Source organism: Megalops cyprinoides, chromosome 15, assembly GCF_013368585.1.
Source record: "Megalops cyprinoides isolate fMegCyp1 chromosome 15, fMegCyp1.pri, whole genome shotgun sequence".
Taxonomy (NCBI): Eukaryota; Metazoa; Chordata; class Actinopteri; order Elopiformes; family Megalopidae; genus Megalops; species Megalops cyprinoides.
Window position 1 is genome coordinate 3,150,786 of NC_050597.1, and position 24,905 is coordinate 3,175,690.

At 46.2% G+C, this 24,905-nt stretch overlaps 1 protein-coding gene across 1 annotated transcript in view; it reads left to right on the forward strand.

Moving 5' to 3' along the window:
* The window catches only part of slc24a3 (solute carrier family 24 member 3), a 67,439-nt gene that overhangs the window by 29,159 nt on the left and 13,375 nt on the right, over positions 1-24,905 (forward strand). Inside the window, exons 3-4 of the mRNA XM_036546621.1 lie at positions 19,941-20,017; positions 24,628-24,702. Coding sequence (XP_036402514.1) covers positions 19,941-20,017; positions 24,628-24,702 — 152 coding nt within the window. The remainder of the gene's footprint in view (positions 1-19,940; positions 20,018-24,627; positions 24,703-24,905) is intronic.

Below are 24,905 nucleotides of genomic sequence, written 5' to 3' on the forward strand. Positions count from 1 at the left end.
CCAAACACAGTTGACTTACATCTGTTTATGAATGCGTGGCAAGTTCACTGCTTGCAGTTATTTGTTAATATTTAGTGTAACATTTTGTGTCTAAATGTGTCAAAACTGGAGACAGAAAAAGTCTTGATAGCAGATAAATTCAGGGGTGACATCTGCATCCACATCTGGCATGGCATAAAATGTTGAAATTTCATTGAATGACCAGCTCCAGCTCAGCATCAGTATTCTGAATTTTAGTAGGACACGTGTGTGTGTGTATGCGCACATGTGAGATTGTGTGTTTGGGTGCTTGTGCAGGCGAATGTGTGTGCGCGTGTGTGTGCTTGTATTTGTGTGTGTTTGATGTCATTAACATGTCATTCGCTGAAGCACACCTGAAATCCCCCAGCTCTCCCACGCTGTGGTGTACAGCAGGGTTCCTGCTGCTCCCCGTCACCGTCACGCACCATCGCGCACACGTACACGGGTTTTACTTCACTCTCACGTTCATTCATTCCGCACGGGCTCAGCCTACACTGGAGATGCTTGCCGGCCTACTTTGCACACCGCTCAGGATTAGTCTGGAGCAGCCGAATGACGAAATGTAAATGAAATGCTGGTAAAGGATATGCAATTACGCTTTGGCAGCACGGGGAAAATCAAATCCTTGTTTATTTTATTTTTTTTTTCCTGGTCTCGTCGGTGACTTTCGGTCTGATCTGGAGCAAACAAAAGGCGAGAGAGGAAAACACAGTCTCCAGTCTGTTAAAAACAATGCTTCTCCGCCTCAGCGCAAAAAAAAAAAACTGAAAACATCTGAAAGGCCAGCCTCTCCTTACGTCTGTTTAATGTTTATTTCAGTGAATTATTTTTAGATGTGTATTTTTTTTTTGCTCTCCACTGCCTCGGCAATCCGCGCTGTACTCTAATGTGCCGAATCGTCAGCCTCCCTCCCTCCCTCCCACCCTCCATCGGAACATGCACAGAGCCCAAACGTTCCAACAGTGCGCGTTACCTTGACAACCTGGCTGAGTGTGACGTCATCGCCGTCACCGTGGTGCAGGAGTCCCCAGATTGAGCAGAACTGAGGGGCTGCAGAGCTCAGATCAGGAGACGACGTCATCATTCAGAGGTTTAGAATCTGACATAAAGGAATTCAAAACCTGTGGAGTAGGGGCATGTTATCCCATAATGGTAACTTAAAATTAAAAGTGTTACCATGTGCACAGCAGTTCATCTGACTACCTGTCTGTCTAAGGTGTCAACATGCTGTTAACTAACAGAGCAGTTCTACCTATTTCATTGTGTTCCTGTGCAATCGACATGATGTCATGTGTGCTGTGTACTTTTGATATGGAAAAAAAAGCAAATATCAAATATCAACAGTAGTTCATAATGCAAGAAAGGGCAACAGGTATTAATGACCAGAGAAAAAGACTGTGAGCTGCATTGACCTGTGCATGCCCTGAGTGTCACTCTTCGTATGACAGTGAGTATGCCCGTGCCGGAACATCATGTAAAAATAGATTTAATTGGATTCTGTTTTCTCAGTGGGTGAAATGAGAACAGAGGAGCTTGAATATTTGTGTGTTGGCCTGAGTGGGACAGTCAGACTGTGCTGCTGTACCCCTGTTTTCCACGCTGTACTGTCCTGCCTTTCCACTGCGTTATTCTTGATGAGAACTAAAACACCGCATCCCTTGCTAAACGATGGACATGTGTTTGTGTGGCGTTTCTGGATTGAATTGATATGCAGAGTTGTGCTGTGGTTTTACACCGGACGCACGGCTCGAAAGGAGAGCTCCTTCATTATTAACCTGCTCTGACTGCGGCCGAGAGTCTCGCCCGGACTTCCCTCGGCCTGTTCCTTCGGATAATGGGGATGTCAGGAGATCTCATTGCTGTCCCCTTTCAAATCAAATGGCATCAAACAAACCAGTGATTCCTCAGCCACTGAAAGGCTGACTTTGCCCGGTAATACCCCCCCCGTTCCGGAGACTCTCACCAGCTAAAGTGCTGCCATTCACGTTGCGTAGGGAAAAGCCAAGCTTAACCCCCTCGGGGATGATGTTGGCTGGTGCAGATGGGGTATGTTCAGAACCTTCAGCCCATTTCGGTTTCCTTTTTTATTCCAATATTACTTTCTTGAAAGACCCTCACACGCTTATTTGATGATTGTTCAAATGAGCGTGTGTTGGCTCTCCTTTCAGACGGTTCGTTAGATGAATGTGAGCCTCTTCCCTCTCGTAATTCAGAGGGAGTTTTGCACAGCGCAGATGGATGAAATGAAACAGACAGCCTAATTAAGTTAAGTCATTAATCACACTAGGTGAAAAAATGATATTCCACTGAGCATCGTTTTGATACAAAAAAGAGGGCAAGTAGAAGAGACTGATGTTGATCCACATGCTGTTCAAATGTTGCTTTGCAGCCGAAACAATCTGTGAATTTCAGAACCGAAGCACTTAGTTTGAACATGACCAAGGGTGTAATAAGCAGTCATAAAATAGTTAGTTGTACATGTGCTGTTCATTATACTTTATGTCCCGTTGGGACTCTTAATGAAATGCTTGGGTTATAAGGGGCTGACTTAATCTCCTATCTTCAGTCCATGCGGAGAATAAGTACGCACATATCGGCACAATTTTAAAAATGTGTCTCTAGAGGCGAATGACGTCAAAATGAATTATATGTCAAGGATCAAGCGATCTTGATTGTGAAACCGCCCTGTCTGTCAAAAATCATTTATATCTTAGCCGATTGCTTGTCAGTGACAAGATGTGATCTTATTGTGTCAGCCCCATTGTAATGGGGAGAAGAACATGAAATAAGACTGACGTGAGGAGAAGAATCAGTGGGCATTAATAATGGAGAGGTAATAGAGAGCCGGGGTTTGGTTCTGCGCTGGTCCGTACAGCATTAGATCACTTCACAGTGTGTCTGTGGGGAGACATGCGATGATGCCCAGACTATATTTAAACAGAAGAGACTGGGGAAGGTTTTCCCAGTGCACCGCTCCCCAAAGACCATGTTCCTTTACATCCCACCTTTAATCCCACAGCTTGGTTAAAAATTCATCAGCATGCTGGGCTCAGATCGGACAGATTTCCAAAGGACAGACAACGAGCAGATCCTGCCACACACACACACACACACACACAGACACACACACACACACACACGCGCACACACACACACACACACACACACACACACAGACACACACACACACACACACACACACAGACACACACACACACAGACACACACACACACACACACACACAGACACACACACACACACGCGCACACAGACACACACACACGCGCACACACACACACACACACACACACACACACACAGACACACACACACACACACACACACACAGACACACACACACACACGCGCACACACACACACACACACACACACACACACACAGACACACACACACACACACACACTCATACACACACACACACACACACAGTCATACACACATAAAGAGACTCATATACACGCATGCACATGCGCACATGCAGGCACGCGCACTGACACACACATACTCACACACACACACACACACAGACACACACACACACATACTCACACACGCACACACACACACACACACACAGACACACACACACACACGCACGCACACACACACACACACACACACACAGACACACACACGCGCACACACAAACACACACACACACACACACACACACACAGAAACACACACACACACACACACGCACGCACACACACACACACACACACACACAGACACACACACGCGCACACACACACACACACACACACACACACAGACACACACAGACACACGCACGCATACACACACACAGACACACACACACACAGACACAGAAACACACACACAGACACACACCCACACACACACACAGAAACACACACACACACACACACACACACACACACACACACACACACTTGTTTTCTCTCCTCTGTCATTCCTCTCCGCAGACTTTGTTGGCACTGGGCTTGCTCTTAATGAGCATTCCTCTCCACCACCCCAAATGTGTTTGCAATTAATCATGTGACTGCTTCAGTCCAGAGAGCTTGGAGCTGGAACATCAAGGTGTAGCAAACACCTCATGCTCACTACCCACAGTGCTGCTGTTTTATGTATGGACTCATATTTTACCATTTCTTTCTGTAATGAAGGAAAACCACATTTCACTCAGGGTTCTTTTTCTGTCCACATGATCGATGGCATCTGATAGCCTCTCATTGTCAGCAGCCTTTAGCCAGGCCATTGAGCACAGTGAATTGACTAGGATTTAGACTTCCAGTGTAGAATCTCCTCCCGTGATCCCTCATTCCTGCTGCGGAGGTGATGTTGTGTGTTAGTCTGTGCAGAACACCACCTCCGAATTCATCCACCCGCCTCTTTAAGCTCACGTAACACAAGCCAGGTTTCACCCCTGGTTATTACTGCGTTAGGTAAAGCTGTTACGCTGCATGGAGAGCAGGTAAGATGAGGGCTGAGCAGCGTTTGACTGCGGTTGTGGGCTGACATGTTTTTTAAGCAGAGATTTTGCCTCTGAGAGAATCCGGAAGCAGGAGGCTTCACAACACATTTTTCCAGCGAGTGCTGTCACAGCGTGTCAGCTCAGAGTGATGCTTCAGGTCTCAGATCCCCTGACAGGGGAACAGTTTTAAACTCCATTACTTTTACAAATACATTCAGAAGCTCGTGCAGGGGAACATACATAACCTACTTTTTTGGCATATTATCCATTTACTCATTTATATAAACTCTTGAAGCATGTCAGTTAGTCTGTCCAATACTAGTGCCCAACCTAGCACTAAGCCAGCTCACCCCCTTCATTGAGTCATGTCACACTGTATACTATAATAATAATTATAAACTTATTATTATTATTATTATTATTGCACTCTGACCCAGGCCTGTAACGTTTCCCACTTCACGCCTGTAACACACTCCTCACCAGAGAAGCACAGCTGCTCTATGGAGGTCACTCTGGAAGGCTCTGAGAGCAGGACAAATTTTGCTTTTCTCCCCACGTTCTTTGTCGTCCTAATTAAATGCCAGCATTACCATGTAACCTTTACTCGGTCACCCAGCAGAGCAGGTTTTTGTGTGGCGAACCCCCCCCCCCACCCCCCCAGCCCATCCCCGTCGTACCGTACCCCGGTGGGGGGCAGACTTCATCTCTGTGTTGCATGATTTATGATTCTCTCACATCCACACATGGTGTCGGAAATAGCCAGGTTTCCATGAATATGACGTCTCCAGGGAGCAAGTCTCCTCTGGGGCCAGTGGACTGCAGCTCTCTGTGGATAGCGATGCGCAGGGCAGCCTTACTGAGCTGCATATCAGTCACGGTGCATTTTCCTAACAATGATCGAAAGATCCGCCTCTGCTGCTTCAGAACACAGGCTATAAAGCCCGACGAAACATTTTAGGGCCACAGATGTTTAGCGAACATAGTAAAGCGTGACGGTGCGACACATTTTCATGAGGACTGAGAATTTTTTTAAAGTGGCATCAGAAAACTCCTGTGATGTTTTAATAACTGTAAGGGTCAGATTTAAGTCCTATTCCATTTCAAATGTTTGTGCTCTGAGTCATTTTGTTGCCAGCCTCAGAAAGAGTCTTAAATTAGATTATCCATTTACTGAAAGCAAGACAGACATGTATAGAAACGATTAAAGCTTTTGCCGATGGAGATAATTCAACTTCGGAATGAGCACAGGGACAGCTGCCTGAAGTCATAATTGCAGGGTCTAATTGCTTTAGTGTTGCATTGGCAGATTTCATTTGGTTTCTCACTGTGTCTCATTCATATTATGCAGCATTAATACCCAGGCTGTGATGATGCAGTGCAGTGCAATGTGGAATCACACGTAAACACACACACACACACACAGACACACACGCACATGCACAAACATTCACGAACATGCACACACTCGTGGGAATGCATGCACGCACACACGCACACACGCACACACACACGCACAAGCACATGCACACACACACACACACGCATGCACACGCATATGCATGAACATGCACATTCACATGCACATACATGCACACACACACACACACCAACATGCACGAACATGCACACGCGTATGCACACATACCTACACACAGACACACACAAAGGCAGACACACTTGGTTGTCTTCTTGCCTCCTGACTGGATTATTGGTTGGTTCAGTGATTGTTGATAAATGCTGTAGGGAAATTGATAGATAACTATTAATAGATAACTAAATGCTAAGCAGCATGAGATGACGTTTTGGTATAGAACAGCATTACATCATTACCGTAGATTAGCAGACACTCTTATCCAGGGCAACTTCCATAGCTTACAGTTCTCACACGTTATCCATTTATACATCAGGATATTTACTGGGGTAATTCAGGTGGAGTACCTCGCCCAAGGGCACAGCAGTAGTGCCCCATCGGGGAATCGAAGCGGGGACCTCTGTCAGCACCCAGAGCAGCTCAAAGCCGCCCGAGAAGCAGTGTGAGAGACCAAGGAGGAGTGTCGGTGGAGTGGTTTATTCTGGCCGCTGACGGAGGAGTGAGGGGCGGAGGGAGTGACAAGGGGTGATTACAGAAGCAGAGGGTCAGGGGAGGGTTGGGGGTTTGAGCCAGGGCATCATGGGACACCCCCCCCCCCCCCAGCTTCCCCTCCGATCGTGCTGGTGCTAACTGCAGTTTGTGTTCCCGGCTGGAGATGCACTGAGGAGGGATTTTCAGAGCTGTACAGCCCGAGGGCTGGCAACCTGGGTGGTAACACCCCCCACATACCGTAATTTTTTGCACTCTCCTTTGCTTTTCTTGGTGTTTTGTTCATTTGTGTGTGTATATGTGTGTGTGTGTGTGTGTGTGGGGGGGGGGGGATGCACCATCACTCTTTAACACACTGTAACCTCTTTAGTGCCAAACAGGATGTCTGACCACCTCAAAAGGCCTTGCTCACCACCCCTCTCAGACTGGTCCTAAACGGAGATACACTCCAGAAACAGACACACAGGTCCCTCTGGGCAGGCTTAGCTGTGCACTTTCACAGGGCTCCTTGTGTTGAGGGACATGTCTCTGCTGCCGAGAATGATTTTTGACACCAGAGCAGAAGGCTTCCTCTAGCGTCCTTATGCATGTGCTGTTTTAAGCAGTTATTTGTTATTTACTGCAGGAAGTTTCAGGCTGTACTCTTTCTCCGGGATTATGCCGTATTTGAAAATTTTGGAGCTTTTAAGATCTTAGCATGGTTTACAACTCAGACATGAAGTCCCCCAGTACCCCCTCTCCCCCCTGCCCAGAATCAGATGAATGTCCAACGTATTAGGTAATGTGCCACCCATTCGTTTTTTTAAGTACTTTTGGCAATAATCTAAACACAACCATATGTTCCTCCCTCTGCATGGTATCAGCAGTGCAGGGCAGAGGCAGGGAAACAGAACGCTGAGGGAGAAAATGAGCCCGGTCTGGGCTGGTGGCAGGAGCACAGAGCCGCCGGCCGGGGTCAGGAGCCGGGTACGAGCTCGGGGTGTCTGAATTCCTGATGAAAGACGGAAGGGTTTCTCAGGGGAGCAGGTGAGGAGACACACACATGCACAGGAAGGACAGTTCCGGAAGGGCTCTTCTGTGACATCACCAGATTCACATCACCCAGACACAGACTGCTTCCACTCTCCATATACACCTGTGTGGCACAATGGTAAGGAGCAGGGCTCGTAACCCAAAGGCTGTTGGTTTAATTCCCTGACGGAGCAGTGCTGTTGTATCCTTTGGCAAGGTGCTTTACTGGAAACTCCTCAGTAAATACCCTGTTGTATAAATTAGTTTGTAAGTACAGGTAATGCAGTGTAAAGCACTGTGCAACCCGTGCAAAGCATGATCTGGGTTAGTAGTATCCTGTTTGGGAAAGGGTTAATGTAATAGTGCTATCATACACATTTCAGTTGTATGATAATATATTTTCAATCTCAGTGTGTAATTTGCTGTGTAATTTAACATGGGACATATTTGGTCATATGACTATACTACCTAGTGATTGGCAGTTTGGACGATAGATACATACCTGTGCAGGTATGAATGTTGCACTGGAAGTCCTCCGCCTTTTCTCTTCTCTGTCTGAGCTCAGACTGAATATCTGCTTTGAAGTCCAAAATTATTACAAGGAATTGCCAAACTCACTCAGTGAGGAACATCTTATTTTCACTCCCAGCCCGGAACTGCAGAAATGGGAGTGAGAAGCTAATCCTGTAACTGGGGTCCTCTGGTCACGTTTCTCGCTGTCATGTTGAGTCTGAGCAGCAGAAAGCTGACCCCAGCACTGATGAAAGACACTGGAAAATGCACTACAACAGAATTCCTGTAAAAAGAAAAGGTTTTAATTAAGCACCACATTGTTGTCCTTCCTGTCTTCTTATTTTACTCTACAGCACTGTTATTGTGTTGGTTTATTGGTGCAGTGTTTTATTGTAGTGTGGGCTGGCAGTGTAGCATAGTGGTATGGAACAGAGCTCATAACCAAAAGGTTGCTGGTTCAATTCCCTGCTGGGTCACTGCTGCTGGACCCCTTGGGCAAGGTACTTAGACCAAAATTGCCTCAGTAAATATCCAGTTGTATAAATGCATAATATGTGAAAATTATAGCCTATGTCAGTTGCTGTGAATAAGAGCATCTGCTGAATGATAATATTAATGTAATTCTTACTTTCTCTCATCATATCTGTAAGAAATGACACATTATTACTTATAGTAATATTTCTTATTGAATTTCACATCCAGCATATCTTAGTGTAATTCCGGTGATTTCTACAGCAATATGTGTGCTGCTTGTTGTGTTTATTACAAACATTGCTGTTATACACATTAGTCTTACAATATTCTAATAACAAGTGATTATTGTTCATGTGTCACTACCATGTGCAGTGCTCTTTACTGTGTACTGCATGTTTTTGAGAATATTATGGGGCTTACAGGTAGCAGGAGGGAAGTGGCTGAGATTTGGATAGGGACGGCACCTTTTACATTTATACAGGGGAAACATGGGCCCAATAATGCATAAAGATGAGGGTACCCAATGCACACAACAATTCATCAACCATCCTGCGAAAAACAACCAGCAATCCATGCTGCTACACAGCAATGGATAGACTTATGGGAGTCTGTCAGCAGCTCTTTCGGGGACTGTGAATGCCCAGGGCCAAGAAACGCCAGAAACTCGTATCTCTTTAATGTAAAATGCACAAGATAAGACTCATAATTTATAGATGTCAAATGCCTGACACTATTGGGTTGCTATCTGTTGCGTGGCATGGACGCTCTGTGCTTTTGCTAACAGGCAGGAAGTGTCAACCATATCAGTGTGGATCGAAGTGGCTTCTGTTTGCCAGCGAGAAAAAGTCTCGCTAGGTTTGAGGAAGACCAGGGTTCCAAGCACCTCCGGAGCTCCGGGCTCGGGCAGTTGGCTGGAAAGCCGCGGGACTCAGCGGTTGGCTGAGCTCGTTACCCTGCCGACGCCAAACAAAGAGCCGTAAACGCTGTGAGTGAGAGACACCTGGAGACTCAGCGCTGCTTTGAAACCGCTCCAGTGGAAGTTTCGTCCCGAGCTGGGGCCGCTCGTAAACCGCACAGGGAAAACAGGGTCACAGCAAAGCCCTGCATCGGGAGAGTGTGTGTGCTTTTCACAGCGGGGGTGCTTCCAATGATAAAATCACAAAGGGCTTTAGCTATGACTCACGCATCAGTGCATCAGTTCGAGGAGGCAGAGGACAGCCATACTGGGCTGGTAAATGGGAATGATCATTAAGTTGCTCAGGTATGACAGGACAGTGGGAGATACTTACTGTGTCTGAGAACGTCCACGTATTCAGGTATATCTGTGTTACATGGTTATGACTCATTTGTGCCTGCAAGGTCATGGCTTGCTGAGAGAGAGCTAACCTGGTTCTGTCATGCATTACTAAGGCAGTCCACAGGGGGATGCAGGAAGTTTCTTTGTGTGCATGTGTATTTGTGTGTATGTGTGTGTGTATGTTTGTGTGTGTGCGCGCGTGTGCGTTTGCATGTATGTGTGTGTATATGCGTATGTGTGTGTGTGTGTGTGTGTGTGCCTATATGTGTTGTGAACATTGTTAGTGAGGGAGAGATTAGTCCTGGATTTGAGCCACAGAGCAGCTTGACACATGTGTCCTCACAGGAAACACTGAGGGAAAAGGTTTCCTCCCCTGACAGCCAAACGGGGTCCTATATGACAGTCTTAATACGAGGTGAACACACTCCCTGCTAAAAAGCATCCATATCTGACATTTGCCACTCCTAATCTCGGCTGTCATGTGTAGAAGGATTAGAGTGAATTCAGTCCCTCTCTCCAGTGATTTGTGGAAAGCACTTGCAGCCTCTTTATTTCCCAGAAGCCCGAGCACAGCAGACCAGGAGCAGAGATGAGGTCCATAACTGCAGGCCAGCTTCAGAGTCTGCTGCTTGGGCAGAGGGAGGAAGCGGGGGAGTAACAGGGCAGCAGCAGAGACCCCTGCTGTGATATTGAGGTTAACAGAGGGTTAATGTCTCACTTACACTCAGCATTTAGTTACTGTGGTGTTCATCACTTTTGCCCCTACTTTTGTGAATGCATAAGCATGTGGACTGTGTGTGTGAGTGTGTGTGTGTGTGTGTGTGTGTGTGTGTGTGTGTGTGTGTGTGTGTGTGTGAGTGTGTGTGTGTGTGTGTGTGCGCGTGCGCGTGTGTGTGTGTGTGTGTGTGCGTGTGCGTCTGTGTGTGTGTCACACATGCATGTTCCTGTGTGTATTTCGTATGCATTGTGAAGTATTGTAAAAACTGACCAATGGAGTTGCGGTCTAACCCAGACAGCAGTGCATCTGTGGCAGTTCTTTGATTTATGCGATCAGCTGATCGGTTGAGTGGAGGAAAAGGGCTCCACAGTCATGTCTCAGTGGCCGGGTGTGCAGATAGCCAGCCTTCTGCTGTAAGATCTGTGAGTGTGCGTCTGTTCCTGCGTCGACACAGTGACAGCGGTACACATTTCCCCTGTTTATGCGGAAAAAAAAAATCAAAACATCTGTCCTTCACTCTGTGAATCTAGCAGTCTTTTCTTGCATTCTTAAAAAGTCCTCCTTATCTCCTGTGATCTGTTTAATGATGTATAGGGCTGGAGTGAATCATTTATGAAACAGAAAATTATATAATATTCAGGCCGTTATGCAATCAGCAGGGGTTGGCATCTCTGTTGTGTTTCTCAGCCTTCTGCTGCAGCCCAGGTCAATCCAGCCTGATCCTGCGTAGATTTAAAACTCAGGGATTTGAGGACGACCCTCTGCGTGTGTCATTGAATATTCTTATCCAGCCCCTCCTCCTCTCTCCCACCACTGTGTGTAAGTGTGTAAGAGCATATATGTGTGGAGTCTCTGGGTGTATTGTGTGCGTGTGTGTGCGTGTGTGTGTGTGTGTGTGTGTGTGTGTGTGTGTGTGTGTGTGTGTGTGTGTGTGTGTGCCTGTGTGTGTGCGTGAATGTAGTAACTCACACACAGTGCATACCACTGGAGACAGAGAACAGGGGTAGATGTTGTAGCTGTACCAGTTAGGCCCCCTCTGGTCTGTATGCATGTATACCATATAGCATTATATACGCCTTGGTAAGGTTATTAAGCTTAATTGCCAGAGTAAATATCTTGCTGCACAAATGGATGACATGCAAATGACATCGGTCTCTCTGCAGAAGATGTTCACCTGAATTGTTTCCTGCAGTGATTTCCTTGTAGCCTTAGTATTGTGGCAGTTCTTGTTTTGTCTGACAAACAGCAAGCCTCTTCCTTTCCTGAGCTCCATTGTGTTATTTGCAGATAAACCCTGTCAACGTCTTGTGCCTGCCCTCACAGAGATACATGAGCATGCTGTCCCATGTCTTTAAAAACTGAGTTATGGAATAAAGCCAATTTAAGCTCTGAGTAGGAAGGAGACAGTGGATGTTTCATATGAACAGCTCAGACCTGATTGGTGTGCAGACTCCTCAGAAAAGGTTGAGCTGATGTTGAGGATTTGCTGTAGTATGGGACAGGCGATCATAGGCACAGTGCTCCAGCTGCTCCCTCCACATGACAAGTCGTTAAGGGTCACGCCACCTCCATGTGTGGAGGAAAGAAAGAAATGATGACCATGCAAACTTGTCAAACCCCCAAAAGGACCATGTCAGGATACAATATCCAGTGTTTTTGCTCTTCCTCACTCTCTCTCTGTCTTTCGCTGTCTCTCTCTCTGTCTCTCTCTCCCTGTCTCTCTCACTGTCTCTGTCTGTCTGTCTGTCTCTGTCTCTCTCTCTCTCTCTCTCTCTGTCTCTCTCTCACTGTCTCTGTCTGTCTGTCTGTCTCTCTGTCTCTGTCTGTCTGTCTCCCTCTCTCTCTCTGTCTCTGTCTGTCTGTCCCTCTCTCTCTCTCTCTCGCTCTCTCTTTCTCTCTCGCTCTCTCGCTCTCTCTCTCTCTCGCATGTCTCCAAGCTGACAGAGAGTTCTATCCCTGGGTGTTCTGCCGGTGCTCCTGAAATGGGCGTGACGAATCGAGATTGTGTGTGTCAGATATCAGATGGAGTTGTCGTTCATACGCTGTAATCATACAGACACACATGTAGCTGCCAGTCTCTCTTTGTGTACACTGTCCCTGCAATGTCCGCACTGTTTAAGGGAGACGAGGGGAGATGCCAAATATAATCAGTATTGGTTTAATTGAAACCGATTTTGTTGTATGTTGCACGTAATGTGTAAGTTCTCAATGTAACAGAACAGAGTCCATGGACAGAGAGGAGCGTATGTGTTTTTGTGTATACCCCTGTGAGTATGTGGTTGTGTGTGTGTGTATGTGTGCATGCATGTGAGTGTGTGTTTATCTGTGTGTGTGTGTGTGTGTGTGTGCATGTGTGCGTGCATGTGAGTGTGTGTTTATCTGTGTGTGTGTGTGTGTGTGTGTGCATGTGTGCATGCATGTGAGTGTGTGTGTTTATCTGTGTGTGTGTGTGTGTGTGTGTGCATGTGTGCGTGCATGTGAGTGTGTGTTTATCTGTGTGTGTGTGTGTGTGCATGTGTGCGTGCATGTGAGTGTGTGTGCATGTGGGTATTTACTGGGTGCAGCATTAACTTTATTTGAAAAGTGGTGCCGATTGTTCACATTATGAATATCTGCACAGGATTTTCAAAGGATTTTGAAATTATATTACTCACTTTGAAGGATGACGTGAATATCGGAAAAAACACATTTTTATGATAAATTTAATGTCTGTGTCAATCCTCATCTCTAGCAAGGTTTTGCCTTGTACGTTTATGTAATAATTTAATGCATTACTTTTTGTTGTTGTTGTGTTGCTTCGTTTTTTTATTTGCGAGATATTTCCCGATCTCATTCCACATGAAAGCATAATTCCCCTTCCAGCATTGTAGCATGCATTTCCTAACAACTGCTGCAGTATACAGATTATACATTCTGAGCAATTAATTATAGTGCACCCGAAGCAAAAATAAAACATATTGTAAAAGGAGGATGATGGAGGTGCAGTAGACAGAGGAATTTAAAAAAATGGATTTAAACATTATGACTATCTGAGCAGCTTACTTCAGAAACACTTTAAGCTATTACTGCAAAGTCACTGAATCCATGAAGAGATTATTCCTTCACAGGCCTGAGACATGATGGCCCTGTGTCATCGCTAAGCTAATCATACTCATCTTTTTTTAAAAAATGCATTCGGATTCAGAAAGATTAAAAAGAGAGAGGGAGAAAAGAAGTAAAGAATATAAAAAAAGATTAGTGGTGTATATTTAGTTTCTCTGGCATGACAATTTCTATGGGCACAATACTTCAGAAGGGGAGGGAATCATAACATAATAAACAGAAAATGAAAAAGTTCATAAATGTGTAATAGACAAAATGTCTGTCTATCTGTCTTTCTGTTTTATCTATGTATCCTCTATCTTTATTTACATCTATGATCTGTCCTGACCCTGGACCAATCAAAGCCTTTAAAACTGGTATCCACTGCCAATCAAAGTACAGTATTGTAAGAGATGGATTATGGGTAAAAACCCTGCCAGAGACTGCTGTCCTGTCCAGGGGTGTGCCAGTGGATCCAGCTGCTTCATCCCACAGAAATGGAAAGAGCTCACACCCTGTGAGCCATCCAGACATGGACTCCTTGGAACAAAACAAACACCAGTCGTAATATACAGTATTTATGGGTGAACAAAATAAACCTGCCCAATAAATTATAAATATACCTTAGATATTACAAGCAATCTGTCCGAATTTAAATATATTTACCACATTTCCGCTCACTTACTTACTTAGTTATAAGTCAAAACAGGAAAAACACAGGTGTTTGGACAGCAAACTGGCTCAGGTCAGTAGTATGTTAGCCAACACTAGATAAAATCGTAGGTTTGGTAAAAAAAAAAAACATACCGCTAAAGAGGGTCAGTACAATCAAGACCATGCTTTGTCCCCTGCGCATTTCCATTATTATTCCTCTGTATTATTTTAATTAGAGGTGTGTACAATATTTAGGTCTAAATTTCACAAAGCCTAGTTCCTGTCCTGTATTTTTGTACACAGGTGGGTACAGAGTCTGCCCGCCCACCGGGTACTGCCTCACGTCAGCTGCCCTCAGTCTGACAGGGCTGTCGCTGCTGCTGCTGCTGCTGCTGTTGCATGTACTTGTTTCCGTGTGTTGCTTTCGTGTTTGTGTTTGTCTGTCAGGCAGAGATGGCGGGGAGGGACCCCCGGGGGAATGACATGAGAAACCCTGTTTGTCGTTCGGAGACGCTCTTCGCTGGGTGAAGGATGCTTTTATATGAGAGAGAGCCGGAGAGAGAGAGAGAGAGAGAGAGAGAGAGAGAGAGAAAGCCAGGAATAAAGGATTCACTCAGAGGGAGGGAAAGGTTGCATTAGGCATCTCTTAATGAGCTGAGGAAAACACAGATTACAGATTCCAGTGGGCTAACTCCTCTCAGAGGGACATACAGTGACTGCTCCGTTCCCCTCTCTACCTCTTCAAAAGCCTGATGTAGAACCTGTTTGGTATTTTCCATCTTTTTATGCACCAGGATAGAATGTAACACAGTATGACCCCCACATACAAAGTGAAACTAAGAGCCTTTGTTGGAAAATGCTAACGCATTCATATAAACAGCTCTGGGACTTAGCTGAGGGAGAAAGAATGGGACTGTCATTTACTGTGTGCATTCACAAAATGTTCACATTTCTTCACACCCATGACATCACCTCCACCACCTCTTCTGGTGGTGCTTCAGCCCCTGCCGACGCGCCATTTCCCCAGAACCCTCTACATATGCACTGTCTGACTGGGCTCTGGATGTGAACTCGCAACTCCAGTCGCCTGGTCTGGCTGTGCTTTGAGGGAAACACCAGGAAATCTGAAGCAGATGTGCGTGGAAGCTTGTGTGTCCCATGTTGATTGTTGGATTAGGTGTTACTTACAGTGTATCAGATGGAAAGGCTTGTTCTCAGCCAGTGAGGCCTAGAGTCTATGGAGGGGACAGGCCTCTTACCAGGGGAACACTGGTGTGAGACCCATTTCCTGCAGGTGGGACATCAATCATGAAACATTTTTTTGTTAATTCACCTAGAAACAAAACAAAAAAATCTAATATTTACATTGATTGCACATCCCACAGGTCAGTTCTACACTGCTATGTGAACCTTGGATGAAATCTCTCCAAATAGTCCCACCACCAAAGAGAGCTTGTATAAGAGGTGGCAACAGCGCCTGACTGAGCTGCCTGCCAGTTTCTAAGCGCAACCAGATAAAATTCATTTATTCAAATGTCACTTTCACTGCCAAGGTCAGAGACACATGGGTAATTGTCTCAGCCAAAATTGTCCCATTGTCTTGCTGGTGATCCCAGCTTGGAGCTGAGAAGTCTTCTACAGTGCTGTTTGTCTTGACAACGTACAAGAGATCTAAATGCGTCAATTAAGGTTAATTGACAACAGACCCAGCCTGTTGATTGTTTTGGCGACCATTTATTCTGTCTGATTTGGCAGGGGAGATGTTGAGAAAGACCATGTGTCCTCAGCACTTTAGATACAAAGCAAGCTTTTATTTCCCCCTGTAAAGCTGTGATGCAGGCTCTGTGTACAGCTCTGAATGTCTTCCGGAACTCGTATGACAAGCTTTTCCTCTTTGCAGCCCCCGTTGCAGAATATTCGAGCTGAACACGCATGAATAATGGAATGTGAATTCGGGATGTCTTTTGATTCCGGGGGTTTCAAGGCTTGGCAGATGCGGTGTTGTGTTTGTGAAGTCTCGGCGGGACTCTGCACTGATGCGTTGCCAGTACAGCGTCGTCCGTATAGAAGTCCCTCCAGCTGATGCCTAAGCACAGCAGAGCACTGCTTTTGCCCGGGATCGCTGATGCATTCGGATGCAGCCCGGGGGGGGGGGGGCTCTGTGTGCCCTCCCCAGCGGGGGTCTCTGCCTCTTGGCTCTTGGGAAGGCTGGCGCAAGTTACTCTGGGCATGTCTCCAGTAGCGGAGCTCCCAGTTCTCCCAGCTCTGCCCTCGATAAACATCAGCAAGCTGTCCATCCCTTCAGCCTCAGCCGTGTGCTGGTCAGTCCCTGGGTCTGTCAGAGGCATTTGTCATTCTCTTAGATGGGATCTGTGCAGAGAGTGCGCTCACAGTAGACTCAGCCCAGCCTCCTTTCCCATCCTGCCAAGAGAGCGCTGCGTAATTAGGCCCAAGCATTAACTGGGATTGATGGAATTGAGCAAGCCCTCTGTGACTCCCAGGGATTATATGTGTGTATGCAGCATTATATATTGTGTGTTTTTTTTCTTTTTATTTCTTTGCAGACAGGAATTTCTTTCTTCACTTACTGTGGGGGGGGGGGGGGGGGGGAGTTGGGGGTACATGACATACTCTCTCGTTTGTTTAAAAATCTTGCCAGCTTTGGTAATACTGTTTCGTTCTCGTTGTTGATGTTTTGGATTCGTTAATTGGTCCAGCCGCCGTAATTAAAGTTTGTTTAGCGCTGTGTTGTTCTGCGGTGCTGTGATTGAAATGTGGCTAATCAGCGCCTCGCATGAATCAGCCAGGGAGTCCCACGCAGTGATGTGCGGGGCCACTGGGTGTGATGGATGGCGGTGGGGGCACTTGAGCCATTTTAATGAACTGGTCACAGTAATGAATGAGAGCAGGCCAGCCAAGGGCTTAAGGCCCTTAATCTTTTGTTAATTTACTTTTTATTAGTTTGTGATAATCGGTTTATCCCCACTTTTCCTCAGTCAGATACAGTGATGATTGATGGAAGTGGCAAGATGGGTAACTGTAGAAAAATAGAAAACGTCTGACTCAGTGACTTCTGCTTATAGGTTCAAAATCCAGACTAGACACTGTAGCACATTCCTGAGTGAGGAAACTCCACATGAGTGAGACCCAAGGCTTTCAATATAAATACTACCCTATTGTCATTTAGCAGATGCTCTCATCCAGAGTGACTTACATTGGTTCCAATTTTTACCTGTTATCTGTTTATGTATCTGGATAATTCCTAAGGCAATTGTTGGTTAAGTACCTTGCCCAAGGGTACAGCAGCAGTGCCACAGAGGGGAATCAAACCAGCAACCTTTTGGTTATAAGCCCTTCTCCTCTATGCTATGCTGCCACCCAAAATACTGAGGCTGACAGTGAATATAATGTTAAATGTGAAACGTGTGCCTGTCTCCTCAGGCTTCTCATCCACTGAAACCAGAGGGAAAAGGGGGGCAAAGCCTCCAGACTCTGCCGAATCCAAATCTCTCAAATTCAAATCTAAATCAGCTTTATTGGCTGGATCAGCATGAGGTGTTGCACTGCCAAAGCAGATGAATTCTGAAAACAATGCACTCCGTAACAGAAAGACATCTCTTCCCCTCTCTCTGTCTCTCTCTCTCTCTCTTCCCCTCTCTCTCTCTCTCTCTCTCTCTCTCTCTCTCTCTCTCTCTCTCTCTCTATCTGACGATCTCTCTCTCTCTCTCTGTCTCTCTCTCTCTCTCTTCCCCTCTCTCTGTCTCTCTCTCTCTCTCTCTCTCTCTCTCTCTCTCTCTCTCTCTCTCTCCCCCTCTCTCTGTCTCTCTCTCTCTCTCTCTCTCTCTCTCTCTCCCCACCGTCTCACCCCCCCCCCCCTCCCCCCGACTGGTATCTCTACAGAGCAGAACAGACAGTCCGTCCTGAGCAGTATGTGGGAAAGATGCCTTGTCACTTTGTTTAAGTCCAGCTCTCTATGCCGTCTCCGCAGCGCTGAGAGCGCTCTGAGGCCCGCCGTCGCACTCCGCCTGTGGGCCAGTCAGCGGAACACCATGCAGTCCACACAGACAGTCTTTCTGAAAGCTCTGCCTTCCGCTGTGAAAAAAAACAACTGGTACACATAGGGCATTCAAATGGCCTTAAATGTTTTCTGATCGTTTTATGCTACTATTTTTGATGTTTGTTGGCATTATTGTCTGCATGCTGACAATGTGGTTTTAGAGTGCCTTTATGTAAGGGAGTTGCAGCCATGAGACAGATAGCTAACCAACACTCAGATGCCCCTAGCAGATGTAGGCTTTGTTCCTTCGTTTTGTGCTCTGAGGAGTGCTGTTTGTGTTTCAGTATTAGACATGTGTACAGGCCCCTTGCTGCAAAGCCGCAAAGCCAGTGTGTGTGTGTTTGTGTATGCATTTGTGTCTGTGTGTGCATCATGCACAGTGCGTGTGTGTGTGTGTGTGTGCGTACGTGCGCGTGTGTGAATGTGTGTGCGCGTTTGTTTGTGTATGTGTGTGTGTGTGTGTGTGTGTGTGTGTGTGTGTGCGTGTGCGCGTGCGTGTGCGTGTGTGAGTGTGTGTGCGCGTGCGCGTGCGCGTGCGCGCGCGTGTGTGTGTGTGTGTGTGTGTGTGCACATGCCTCCTTTCTTCCTCTTGGTAGATTGATGTTTCTTGTGCATCAAGGATGTAGCACCCAGGTCACTCTGCATTTTGTGTAATTTTTCCCCCCCCCCCCCCCCCAGTCCTGCCCTGACGTCATGGTGATGGAACCACTGCTAGCACACTGGAGTGTGAAGCTGGCCTTATTCCAGCGCAGCTGACTGAAGCATTCCTACCTCCGTTTTCTTTCACAGAGCCATGTCAGGATTACCCTCTTTAAGCACTGAATTAAAACAAAGCCATTCATTTCACTGGCCTTATTTTGTGGTCCCTTTGGTTAATGCCATTTCACTTCCTGTGTCTCCTGGTGTGGAAATATTGGCAGTAAACAGAGGCTGATATTTATAAAACCTTTTGAATGCTTGATGTGAATAATCACATGGATTCATATGTAAAAAAATGTTTGGATTGTAACCTCGTGAGAGGAGCGGATGTGTTATTGCAGTTGCTTTCATCAGACGCAGTACGAGAGGAGAAAAGCGAACAGTTTTTTAAGCCTTGCCGAGGGTCTGTGTGTAACCATGTGTGTAAGCATTACAGTTGGTCATTTTTCAGGAGCTCCTATCCGGAGCGACTTACAAAGCAGGGCTACAAAAGTGCGTATAATAAGGCCACGTGAGCAAGAGTACATAAAGGAAAGGTCAGACTGCGTCTGAAATCATTTCAGCCTGTCAGACAGTCCTACAATAGCTGGTGCCACGCTGAATACAGATAAAGCACTGTAAGTGTGTGTGTAACTGCGTGTGTGTAACCATGTGCGTGACAGCGTGCGCAATAGTGTCCGTAATAGTGTGCGTAACCGTGTGCGTAACAATATGTGTAACAGTGTGCATAGGCATGTGCATGCCTGTGTGCGCAACTGTGTGCGTAATTGCGTAATTGTGTAATTGCATGTGTAACCGTGTGTGTAGGTGTGTGTAACTCTGTGTGTAACGCACGTTTCCCCGTCCTCCACAGCGCGGAAGGAGTTCCCGACGGATGTCTTCACAGATGAGGAGCTGGCAGAGGGAGCTGTGGCCCTGCACGTCCTGTGTGTGAGTCTAATCACCTTCCTCACTCTGTCCTCTACAGACACTCTCCTCTTCCTCACTCTGTCTTCTACAGACACTCTCCTCTTCCTCACTCTGTTTTCTGAAAACACTCCCATCTTCCTCACTCTGTGCTCTGAAGATTCTCTCCTATCTCTTTAAAAACCGTGTTCTCGCAGAGAGGTAGAGACTGCCTCTCTCATGGTTGATGCCATTTTCACATACTCTCATGGAGCAATATTCAACAATGTTCAGTATCAGTAATATCAGAGGAAAATACTACAACTGGGTTATCCCCACAGATCCCACCATCAAACATGGACTCTCTAGACCTGCTTTATTTTTAGTTTAGATGAGATTTTGTCCTTTTTTAATGTTTAAATGGCACTCCCAAAGGTGGGGTGTTTTGTTGTGTAGAAAAGAAAAATCAGCAATGCCTGATGTCTTGCTATTTTTACAAGGGTATTTCAGTTAACCATGCACAAAAAAAGTTTGGTTGGCTTGCAGCCAGCATGAAACAAATGGCCTAAACAGCCATATGTAGTGTAGGACAGCACCTGGGTCTGCTCAGAGCGAGCTCAGCCAACTGCCCCAACACTGGGGTAACAGACAGAGCGAGCTCAGCCAACTGCCCCAACACTGGGGTAACAGACAGAGCGAGCTCAGCCAACTGCCCCAACACTGGGGTAACAGACAGAGCGAGCTCAGCCAATTGCCCCAGCACTGGGGTCCTGTGCAGGTTGAGCTAACATTACATTATTGGCATTCAGCAGATGCTCTTACCCAGAGCGATTTACATAGGTCACAGTTTTTACATATTACCCATTTATACAGCTGGATATTTACTGAGGCAGTTGTGGGTTAAGTACCTCGCCCAAGAGTACAACAGCAGTGCCCAAGCAGGGAATCGAACTGGCAACCTTTCGGTTATGAGTCCTGCTCCTCACCACTATGCCTAACTGCCGCCCTTAGGCTGCTTCCACAGCCTGGGGTCCTGCCAGCACCTCTGGATAGTTACTGCAGCTGTAAACAGGCTCACAATTACAACCAGACTGCCATGCGGTGCTGTTTTACACAGAGAATGCAGCCCTTCCTCCAAACCCGCGCTCCACACACTGATCTGCATACGAAAAGGATGGTCAGGGTGCACTGTGATGTGGGATTTTCTGTCTGCTGTGTTATTGCTCACAGAAGTGATGCAGTTTAATTTGGTGTTGCGTGTGTGACTTTTTTCTCTTTTTTTTTTTTTGGAAATTAGTTGTGTCGTCATTTTGCTGATAATTTATGAGCTATAACAAAGTGGAAAGTCATCGCAGTTGTTAATATGGTTATTAACAAGTTAGGTATTACAATATCAAGATTATTTCTAAATGCATATTAAATTCATAATTATTTTATTAGAAGCTACATTGATGTGCAAAAATGCATAAGAAGCATTCATGCTTGATTCGAGGATCTGAAGTTCACAGTGTTTTATAATTTACAGTGCTGCTGAAAGCAGTAACTGGGGACATGGGACAGGACTTCAGTTGCAGGAGCTGACAAGTTTATTCTGCTCTTCAAGTTCTTATGCAAATCAGTGAATGAATTAGAGAAATAAAAAATCAAAATGTAAATGATGATGATGTCAATTCAAAATATAGAATGATGGCGATGATGATGGCGATGATGATGGGGATGATGATAATGATGATGATGGTGATGATGGTGATGATGATGATGATGATGATGATGCAGAGGAGGATGGTGATGATGATGGCGATGATGATGGTGATGATGATGATGATGATGCAGAGGAGGATGGTGATGATGAGGGATAAAAGAGAGAAGAGGGATTGACTTTGGTTTGTTTGGAAAAGCCGTGTAGAAGCCCTTTGGTTTGGTTTGGAAAAGCCGTATAGAAGCCCTTTGGTTTGGTTTGGAAAAGCCGTATAGAAGCCCTTTGGTTTGGTTTGGAAAAGCCGTATAGAAGCCCTTTGGTTTGGTTTGGAAAAGCCGTATAGAAGCCCTTTGGTTTGTTTGGAAAAGCCGTGTAGAAGCCCTTTGGTTTGTTTGGAAAAGCCGTATAGAAGCCCTTTGGTTTGTTTGGAAAAGCCGTATAGAAGCCCTTTGGTTTGGTTTGGAAAAGCCGTATAGAAGCCCTTTGGTTTGTTTGGAAAAGCCGTGTAGAAGCCCTTTGGTTTGGTTTGGAAAAGCCGTATAGAAGCCCTTTGGTTTGTTTGGAAAAGCCGTGTAGAAGCCCTTTGGTTTGTTTGGAAAAGCCGTGTAGAAGCCCTTTGGTTTGTTTGGAAAAGCCGTATAGAAGCCCTTTGGTTTGGTTTGGAAAAGCCGTATAGAAGCCCTTTGGTTTGTTTGGAAAAGCCGTATAGAAGCCCTTTGGTTTGTTTGGAAAAGCCGTGTAGAAGCCCTTTGGTTTGTTTGGAAAAGCCGTGTAGAAGCCCTTTGGTTTGTTTGGAAAAGCCGTGTAGAAGCCCTTTGGTTTGGTTTGGAAAAGCCGTGTAGAAGCTCTTTCCAGAAGCATTTGAGGAGAGATGGATGGAGTGTGTGCTGGCAGCATCTGCATGCTTTTCTTTGCCTTGTTTGTTTTTCTTTTTTCCTTTTTTGTGTCCTGATGTGGGGAAATGGAATTGTGTAAGCATGCAGCTGTGGCAGGACCCCCCCCCCCCCCCCCCCCCCCCCCCCCCCGCCCCCCCCCCACACGCACTCCACGGGCGATGTCACGGGGAATTAGGGGCCGAGTGCTGCAGTCCCGGGGACAGCAGCGGTGGCACATCTGCTGAAGAATCTCCGTGTTTAAGCGGTTATTTCAGAGAGCCGCCTCAGGTGCCCGCAGTGCCAGGGTTAAGGGCTGACTGTGAACGCTTCCATCAGCTGTGAAATAAAAGCTCTGCTCTCAGAGGTAGAATGACCTGGTCTGAGCGTGCACGTCATAGACTGAGGGAACTCCTCTCAGCAGATCCAGCGACAGATGATTATGGAATTTTGAGCATTAGAGCTGTTCTGCTTATGGAATTCTGAGCATACACACTATTCTGCGTATGGAATCCTGAGCATACACACTGTTCTGCATGTGGAATTCTGAGCATACACACTGTTCTGCATATGGAATTCTGAACATACACACTGTTCTGCTTATGGAATTCTGAACATACACAATGTTCTGCGTATGGAATTCTGAACATACACACTGCTCTGCTTATGGATTCAGGGAGTGATGAAGGGATGTGCTACTTGTCAGCTCAGTAGATTGTCTGTGTGCTGTCACCTTTCATCCACTTTGTTTGATTTCTTTATCTTTCGGGGCTTTCCATGGTCAACACGGCAAGGCTTAGTGGGTTACAGCTTCTTATGTAATCATCACATTTAATGTGCAGCATTGTAGCTCAATGACATGCTCTTATTGGAAATTCCTTTCAGGAAGTCAGTCCCACAAGGAAGTGCAGAGCCACTCAGCGCAACCTCGTAGTGGGTCATCCGGGAGGGGCTGTGAGAACTGCAGTTTCATACCAGCTTACCCTGGAGTGGTTCTGTGAGCCGCAGTCTCGTAGCCACTCCTCGGGGAGTGGTTCTGTGAGCCTCAGTCTCGTAGCCGCTCGTCTGGGAGTGGTTCTGTGAGCCGCAGTCTCGTAGCCACTCCTCGGGGAGTGGTTCTGTGAGCCTCAGTCTCGTAGCCGCTCGTCTGGGAGTGGTTCTGTGAGCCGCAGTCTCGTAGCCGCTCGTCTGGGAGTGGTTCTGTGAGCCTCAGTCTCGTAGCCGCTCGTCTGGGAGTGGTTCTGTGAGCCTCAGTCTCGTAGCCGCTCATCTGGGAATGGTTCTGTGAGCTGCAGTTCAGCACATATAAACACTCAGCCAGCTAAGGGCTGAATGGGTGCTTTTCCCGGCGGGGTGACAGAGGACCCTCCTCAGCACCTGAAGTGCTTTATTCTCCCTCTCCGGTCACGCTTCAGTGGCCACCCAGATGGTCCTGCAGTTTAGCACATATGGGTCAGTGATTATGACACTGTGACGCTGTTAGATGTGAGTGTCAGTGCCTTCAGTGTGAACGCATCACGGTCTCTTCCGTAAGATGTGGGACGGGGGGGATGAAGAGCAGAAAGGATGAGGCCGAACAGATCAATCGACTCTGTTTCTCCAACCTTTCTTTAACCTCAGAGATACACCCAGATTGAAACCCTTTTGTAGAGTAGCCACACTGGGATTAAAAACTGACTCAGATGACAGACTTGCAGCTGATAGCATCCGACTGGCTGGTTGCCTGCTTCGTGATTTCCTCACCCAAAAGAAAGCCTTTGTAATCACACTTTATTTGTAAGGATTTGTCACAATTTGAATTTCATGTGCTAGCAGAGTTTCACGCTATACAAATAAAAATTAATTGAATTGAATTGAATGTGTGTGAATGTATCCACAGTATGTGCACGTGTGTGTGCCTGAGTGTGTATGTGTGTGTTTGCGTGTTTGCATGTGTGTGTTCATGTGTGCATGTGTGTGTGTATGTACGGCTGTGTGCCCATGTGCATGCATGCGTGTGCAGGAGTGTGTATGTGTGTGTTTGCATGCATATGCATCTGTGCGTGTGTAAAACTTAGCAACGATGTTCTTGTTCTCTCCTGCAGGCTGTATACATGTTCTACGCTCTGGCCCTGGTCTGTGATGACTACTTTGTTCCCTCTCTGGAAAAGATCTGTGAGGTCAGTCTGTTGCATAGATACAAAACCTACCAGATTGGTTTAACATGTTTTAAAGTGCCTGTTCAATATAGCATCCTGCAGTAAGGTACATGTGTGGACTGCCATTGCAGAAGCAGCTTCTATAAATAAAAGGATGACTAGCTGTCTTGCGCTTTTTAGATTAGCACAATTAATCTATAAATATATATATATCTGCACACATA